Source organism: Panthera uncia, assembly GCF_023721935.1.
Source record: "Panthera uncia isolate 11264 chromosome C1 unlocalized genomic scaffold, Puncia_PCG_1.0 HiC_scaffold_3, whole genome shotgun sequence".
NCBI lineage: Eukaryota > Metazoa > Chordata > Mammalia > Carnivora > Felidae > Panthera > Panthera uncia.
The window spans coordinates 3,115,740-3,123,719 of record NW_026057584.1 but is presented as its reverse complement, the minus strand read 5'-3'; the positions used below and the strand labels follow the sequence as shown (position 1 = coordinate 3,123,719).

Genomic DNA, 7,980 nt, shown 5'->3' with positions numbered 1-7,980 from the left:
GGGGGGGGGGGGGGGGGGGGGGGGGGGGGGGGGGGGAAGTGTTGGCACCGTGCCCAGCTTGGGACACCCAGGCACGGGCTTACCTGACTCGGCAGAAGAAAGACTTCTCCTCCATGCAGTCTTGAGTAAACGCATCTGAAAGAAAGAGCCCCGAGTCACACACCCAATCCCATCCGATCTCATCCCATCGCACGACAGGACACACGGGCTGGCACTCTTGGCTTCTCCCAAGCCAAAGAGAGGCGGGGGAATCGTCAGGCGCGAAGGCATGTTTACACAGGCACAAAGCGGAGCCCTCAGAGGCCATTTATCACACTTCCGACTGAAACGTGCTTCGTGAGTGTCGCACGTACCGGATCAGGAGGGGCTAAAAGTCTGCCGCCAGAACTTTACCATTTTTGAAACGGTTCCGAAGCTGACACAAACACGCCAACTAACAAGCCATTTAACTCGGGGAAACCGACTGACTGATGGGCCGAACGTGTGTGTGTAAGGCCTAAACATGTAGGCCCTCCACCTACATGTTTGGGGGGATATTCGGTTCCAATAGAAGGCCCTACCCAAGCTCACGTCAGTCCTTCTGCTAAAATATTAACCTTTTTCAAAATCTGAAACGCTGAGCAACACGGGGTCATTCAGGCGGCGTCATCAGAGATGAGGGAATGGCGTTTCCACGATAAAGGAATTTTTTAAGAAGAAATCTCAGACGCCGACCTTTCACGTAAAGTTTCGTCTACTCCAAAGAAAGAAGAAAAGTAGGAAATCCCTAACGAGGGAAAACAGCATAGAGTTACGGCCTGGAAAGGCCTCGGAGAAGTCACCCGGTCCTTCTTTTTTATTCAGACAAAAATTCAGGGGCAACCATCCTAGGGAGACGGTGCCCGCCTGTTCACGCCGTAAACCACGTGCAGAGCGATGTCCCTTCCACGCAGTGACCTACGGGTCCTCATGACACGCCCTCAAGCTTTAGTGACCTGACTGGACAGTCCTTGGTGGGATTTCCGGAAGAAGGCAGGCGGCTCTATATCTGAAACCAAAAGTGAGTGTCTCCTTTCACGAGTCAACCCTATGGCCAACTCCTGGCTTGGCTTGTCTGCTGTAGGGAAGGTTCCGCCGTGCAGCTGTGGTGGGTGGGGTGGCGGCCCGGCCGGCAGACCGGAAGCAGGAGGAGGAGGGAGCAGGTGGGGACAGGGGCCCGCGATCCAGGAGACGGTGTCAGTGGGGCTGAGGAGCATGTGATATGAGCAGAGATGCTGACCCCCGAGCCAAGGGCGAAACGGGAGCCGGTTCTGGGCGATGCAGCCCCGGGCAGGCTCCAGCCAAGATCACAACTGAGGTCACGCCTATCTGGGATGACCCCCACAGTCACACTGAGTCCCACTGTGTCCCGTCCCTCCCGGTTCCTTAGTGTTTCTGCCCTTTGGTTCAACTTCAGCTCCGAGAGACCAGAGCCCCACAGGGGACAGGTAGACAGATGGTGGAGGACTTACACGGCAAAAGGGGGGCTTCTGCTGGCCTCCCTGGTCCCTGGAAGTGTGGAGAGGCTTCAGGGAAGGCCTGAGCTGGTTGGGCCCCTCCCCTGTCTGGCACCTTCTGCCAGGACCCGGTGCCACGTCTCTGCTGAGACTCGTCTGGCCACTGTGCAGACTGGAGCCTGACCAGCCCGGAGAGCTCACGGTTTGAGCCCAGGAGGACGTCGCAGGCCGCCAGCACAAAGCCGCCCCTGGCCGAGGGGAGGAGCGCCCGCCCATCACTGCGACATCACTGCGGCTGACCGCCATGGCGCCCGCAGGACGCAGGGCCCGGTCTCTGCACTCTGCGGGTTCACGCCGAGACCCCAGCTTCTCAGAACGACTTCGTTTCTAAAATGCCTAATGTTTCTTAGAGTCTTCTCAAACAGCTTTCCCTCTCTGAAATTCATGAAAAGACTACTTTTCTAAGTTTATCCTGAGCGAGCAGCTTTCTGTCTTTGGCCTCGACAGCTGTCGGGCAGGGGCGTGCTGCCGGTTTCTGGCAGAGGTGAGATGTGGCACGTGCCCCAGAGCCCCACGACCCCCGTGCCGCTGGCACACCAGGCCAGGTGGCCACCGCTCAGCCACCCCCCGGGGCCCTCACCTGCTCCGCTGCAGACGCCCCAGAGCGGGAGCTTGTAAGGCGTGGTGGACGCGTGGAACACGCTGACGTCGTGGGGCGCCAGGAACTCCACGAACCTGGCGCCGGGGAAGACGTCTCTTTTACAGTGAAAGATGGAGGCAACTTGGTCGGAGACGTACAGGATTTTCCCGGTGACCAGGGACACCGCTGCAGCAAACATACCCTGGAAGGAAGAAGGGGCTCAGTGGGGACAGCAGATGGGGTCCGGATGGGCCGCCCCTCCCCGGGACCACAGACTGGGAGCTCAGGGGAGGCGTCTGGTCCCCCTCCTCAGCCCTGGCCAGAACTCTCCTCGCCTCTACCCCTATCTCTCTCCCCTGGGCCTCTCCCCTGCCAGCCCATCTCTCTCCCAGGGAGCCCCAGAGGCTCCTGCCCTGGGCTCCCTCCCCGCCGGCTAGCCTGAGCCCTGGCCCGGGGAGCTCTGGGGGGGGGGGGGGGTTCAGCTGCAGTGGGGACACTGGAGGAAGGACGCGGGAAGGACTGGGGAGCCCCACTCTCCAGGCCAGTTCTGCCACGGTTCCAGTATGTCTGGGTCCCCACCTGCCCTTAAGCCTGCTCTCTGACTGAGAACTAGGGGTGCAGGGAAGGGAGCACTCGCTCCCCTTCCCCCAGACCCCCAAGGGTGCCTCCACCCTAACAGGCTGCTTAAGAAAGCATGAGCGTTGGAGTCTCGGGAACTGAGTTCAAATCCCAGGTGCCCCAAAGTGAGCCTAAGATCACCTGGTCACTGCTCGGTCAAGGTGGGGCTCGCTCTTACACGCGCAAGGCATGGGGCGGAGTCGCCGTGAGAGAAGGACAGCCTCACAGAAAGCCGCAAGAGTGTGCTACACGACCCGCTTCTGAATCGCTCACTTGACCTTGTTTTCGTCGTCCCTGCGGTGGCTTAACCGGATCAAGGGCTCGGCTTCTGGCGGGGGGAGGCTCCGCTTACCGCGTTCTTCACGATGAACTCGGAAGTGGCGCCCTCGATGTCCTCCGCGGTGTAGCAGGGCAGGCTGGCGCCGCAGGCCTGGCTCTCGCCCGACAAGAGCAGCTGGTAGTATTCCTCACTGGCTGCGGGAGAGACCAAGGGGCTGAAAACGGCTCCCGCCTCTGCGCGTCCGGACGCGACTGTTCTCACGGGAAAGGGGGGCTACGCACACTAGCCTCCTTGGACGCCGAGAGAACGGAAAGAGAAACGTGAAGGCAAAGCAAACAGAAATCTTTCATTTGTCCTGAAAACCCCGAAGACCTGCGATTACAGAACTTCTAACGTGGTGAGCACACGGGGCGCCGGGGAGGCTCAGTCGGTGCAGCGGCCGACATCGGCTCAGGTCACGGTCTCACGGCTCGTGGGTTCGAGCCCTGCATCAGGCTCTGTGCTGACGGCTTGGAGCCTGGAGCCTGCTTCCGATTCTGTGTCTCCCTCTCTCTCTCTCTCTGCCCCTCCCCTGCTTACACTCTCTCTGTTGCTCAAAAGATAAATAACAAAAAATAAAATAAAATGGTAAGTACACATTATTTTAAGTAACCTGGGTGGAGAGTTCCCCCTAACCCTCACTTTGCCCACAAGGTCTTTAATCGTGACCCAACAAGGGAGTCTCTCTGTAGGATGGCCGTGGCCCCAGTATGTGGTTCCTTGTGGCCCTGGCGCTCCCATCCAGACAGAATCCACTCATCTCAGGACATACAGCTTTCAAGGGCAACTATCATGGTACTGCCTCCCCCCCAGGCCTCCGGGGTGGGGGGCAGCCCCCAGGGACGGGTGCCGGCAGCCCCGCCCTTCAGAGAAGCCCCTACCCCTGCAGTCTGTGAGCGCCCTTGGGTAGGCTGGCCGAGCATGGCTTCTGTTTCTACTCTATTAACCCTCACAAAACAGACACAGGTTTAGACAGGAGCCTGAAGAGAGATCTGGGGCTGACGAGGGCACCCAGGAGGCCAGCGGATACCACACACCGCAGACCCCCCATGCCCAGCACCGGACCTTTCCACCAGACTGCACGGGCGACGGGCCTGGAGGGAGTAACTGATGATAACAGAACAAAGCCATTGTTTGAGTCTTTATCTCAACCTCCCGGGTTTTTCTCTTCTTACCCACATTTTCACTGTGCAGGGTCCACTGGGCCCTCCGCGTGCCTGTGACAGGTACACGAAGGTCAAGTGGGTAGAGTGGGGCTGGGGCTCCCTGGTAGAGGGACGTGTACCCCCTCGTCCGCCCTAACGAGATGTTGGCTTTTCTTCTGTCTCTGTTTCCTGCTCATAAGGGGCCCAAACAGCTGAGAGATTCCTCAAAGTGCAGGAGTGGGGGGTTCCCAGCAAAACGGAAAGGTTCGCCTGAGGGTTCACTGCTCGAAGATCAGGGATACTTCCCCCAAGCTGTCTGCTGTTCTCTCTCAAGCACTGCAGGAAATTTAAAAAAACTCTCAAAGCTCATATCCCCATTCCCAGCAACAGACCAAAAGGCGAGGCTGCACGAACCTTTCTGACTGTCCCGTAGCTAAAGCATCCCGAAGTGACCCAAACAGAGGGGTCACAGCCCAAACTCCTCGGGATGGGTGTCTGCAGAAGGGCTCACCCAGCAGTCAAGTTCCTGCTTCTCTAGAAAATCTGGTGCGCGCGTGTGTGTGTCCTTAGAGCAGTGTGCCCCTTACCCGTCCCGGAGACAGAGGCACCTGCGGTTGCCCGAGTCCCAGGAGATGGGGGCGGGGTACCTGCTCAGTGCGAAGTCCAGCCGCAGTGAGTGAAGGAAGTCCCCACTCTGTCGGCAGTTACTTAAGGGGCTTGGAGTTTATTGAAACGTCAAGTGTCTGAGCCGGACGATGCAAAGGTTTTGGAAACTGCAGTGTTTGTTCAGATTCCCGCACTGCATCTATGAGGACTTGGGCACAGGCACCCTCAGGTGGAAGCCTTAGTCTAGACCACGGGCAGCCCTAAGGGCTCTTACATAATCTGCCACCTGAGAGTCAGATCCAAACATGCCCCCAAGCGGGAGTGGAGTCTGGGCGGGGCCTGTGATGGAAGGAGGCTCCCTGCTTGGCTTCCTGGGTGAAAGACACAACCACACGGAGACTCACATGGAGATTTTTACACAAACCAGAAGGTCTAAAGCAGGGGCCCTAAAATACCGTCCTGTGAGGGTGAGATCTGGCAAAAGCCTCCCTCGTATCTCTTTTTTTTTTTTTTAAGTTTATTTATTTTTGAGAGAGAGAGAGAGGGAGAGAATGCACTGGGGAGGGACAGAGAGAGGGAGAGAGAAAAATCCCAAGCAGGCTCCACACTGTCAGCACAGAGCCTGACATGGGGCTCGATCTCACGAATTGTGAGCTCATGACCTGAGCTGAAATCAAGAGTAGGACGCTTAACCAACTGAGAAGAGGAGCATCTCTTGTTATTTTTCAAAGGAGCCACCGGCCCTCAGTTCAACTCACATTCGTGCTCCGAGCTGCTCACACAGTAGGGCCACCAGCTCCCGCCTGAGCCTGGAGGAAGCTGTGTCTTTTGAGCACCACCTGACCCCAGCCCAGAGCACAGAAGCTTTACGCTGTAAATACACGTCTTATATTAGCCGCTTTTCTGTTTTTCTTTTTTTTCTCTCTAATTGCCAAGTACAATAGAAAACTTCCAGAGAATTAAGGTTTCCCATCATTGCCTTTTCCCAGACTTCCACAATTTCCTTCTGCAGTTTCAGGACTGGGTTTTAGAAAGTCGACACCACCCAACGGATTTCTACGAGTTTGGATCAAAGACGCGGCCGGACCTACCTTTCACCTGCTTCACGCTCCTCAGCGCATACTTCAAGGTCGCCAGCGTGCTGGCTTTCCCTTTGGCCTTCTTGTCTCCAGGGAGGTGGACCCTCAGCTCCTTCAGGGTTTTTATCAGCTCCTTGTGCGTGTCTGCTTTGGCAGACTGCTCGCTGCTGTGGCATTAAAGAAAGCCATCACACGTTGGCTTCCTGACTCCTCCTTCCTGTGCCTCTAGTCCCATTTCTGCACCAGGCCCCCAGGACATTTCGGTCTGCGTGGTTCTCTGTGGCGCACTGTGGGATGCATCGCAGTATCCCTGGCCTCAGCAGCAGAGGCCAGGATCGCCTCGCCACTTGTGACAACCGGAGCTGTCTCCCGACCCTGCTAGACATCTCCTGCAGGGGGACGAGACGCCCCGGCTGGGGACCACTGCTCTGACCCAAGTGGGTGCGGCACGAGCCCCTTCACCTGGGCTTCCTTTCCCCGTGGCTAGAGCCGGGCTTTGCCCAGCATGGCCTGCTGGTCGACCCGCAGTCTGGCTGAGCAGGCTACCCCTCGGGAGCCCTGCCTGCCTGACCCGTGTCAGACAGAAAAGCATCGGGTGATGGCCATTACAGAGCACAGCAAACTGGTTTCCCGGGGGGCAGGAATGTGAATGAGGAACACGAGAAGTCCTCAAAGAGGAAGGTTCTAAGAAGGACATCTAAACTTAAGGATACGGAGAGAGGAGGAAGTCAGAACAGGTGGGCACCTCCTGGTAAGAGCAGAGGGTGCTGCAGAAAGAAGGTTAGAAACCAGGTCTCTTTCTAGGGCGAGGTGGCCAGGTGCCCACACACCCGGGCTTAAGAGCCGGCGTCTGCTCCAGCGGTCATACGAAAATGTCTGTGGATATGAAGTTAAGGATGCCTGTGTCACAAACACCTAACGTGGGCGCGGAATGTTCCAGGGGGACGTAACCTCCAGTAACAAATCTCCATGTCTCTAAAGACCCGAAAGCAAGGGGGTTCTAACCGGCCTCACCTGCAGCCGCTTGTCGTCGTGCTGTGTTCAGACTTCGCCATCAGGAGGCCAAAGGCATCTGGACTGTAAGCACGAGCGAGAGGCAAGGCCAGACTCAGAGGGCTGCACGCTCCACCCACTTCTCCCCCCATCCCGCCAGAGACAACGATCCAGATTATACCAGAGCAAGGCAACTGAGGAAAAACACGAGGGAAAGGGGAAGCGGGAGCATAAAACCTTCAGATACCAGGAAAACTGAGTGTTCCGAGAAGGACTGAGGGAACGAGTTCATTTTCTGGAGGCCGCCCGGCCGCTAGCGGGGCTCCCGAGTCCTCGGCCCCCAAGACCTCACCACTCTCGTTAGCGGTTGTCTACCGGCAACCAGATACGCGACACCGACAGTCGCATCGCTACAGTAAATTTTAGTTATTCTGGGTTAATGAGATTTCTCTTTTTAATGTTGAAAAACCGGGCCATCGTGATTTAAAGATCACAAAAGCGATCCAACAGGATGAGATACAGAGAAAACAGACACCCAGCCCGGCCTCGGTGGGCCGAGGGTCCCACCTACCCCGGGGGGGGCGACAGGCGGCCGGACCAGCACCCCCAGCTCCTTGCCGCCCCGCGAGCCCCGCCCCGAGGGGCAGTTTTCAGCTTCATTTCCGCTGGAGCCGCTGCTCATGTCGACGTCTTCCTGGAGGGGGGCTTCGTGGGGCCGGGGCGGCTCCACGGGCTCCTGGGCCGGGCGGCTGGGGGGGGTATTCCGCGTACGTGTTCATGTTGGCTCCACAGTGAAGCTGGGAAAAGAGAGAAATGTCATCAGGCCTCGAAGAGCTCAGTCACCGCAGCCGCCGCGTGGGGCGCCTCACTGGGATCTGTCTCCACGGTCCGCTAAGTAAGCCAGGCGCGGTCAGAGTCAACCGTGGGCATTCTTTGCTCTTGTTCACTGAGCTCCTACCTGCCCTGAATTAGGAAGCGGATGAATCGCGTGGCCGCAGCCCCCAGACGTCTCTAATTGCCGACGGCCTGGTCAGGAGGCGACAAGAGCATCAACAACCGCCGCCCAGCACGTGGGGAGCTTTGGCAAAAACACGGATTCCCACCG

At 57.8% G+C, this 7,980-nt stretch overlaps 1 protein-coding gene across 1 annotated transcript in view; it reads right to left on the bottom strand.

The window, feature by feature from the left end:
* The window catches only part of PER2 (period circadian regulator 2), a 30,649-nt gene extending 22,995 nt beyond the window's left edge, over positions 1 to 7,654 (bottom strand). Inside the window, 7 exon segments of the mRNA XM_049614566.1 lie at positions 84 to 135; positions 2,116 to 2,317; positions 3,086 to 3,207; positions 5,895 to 6,049; positions 6,897 to 6,954; positions 7,443 to 7,621; positions 7,623 to 7,654. Of these exon segments, the coding sequence (XP_049470523.1) occupies positions 84 to 135; positions 2,116 to 2,317; positions 3,086 to 3,207; positions 5,895 to 6,049; positions 6,897 to 6,954; positions 7,443 to 7,621; positions 7,623 to 7,654 (800 nt within the window).
* Positions 7,655 to 7,980: the final 326 nt, after the last annotated feature.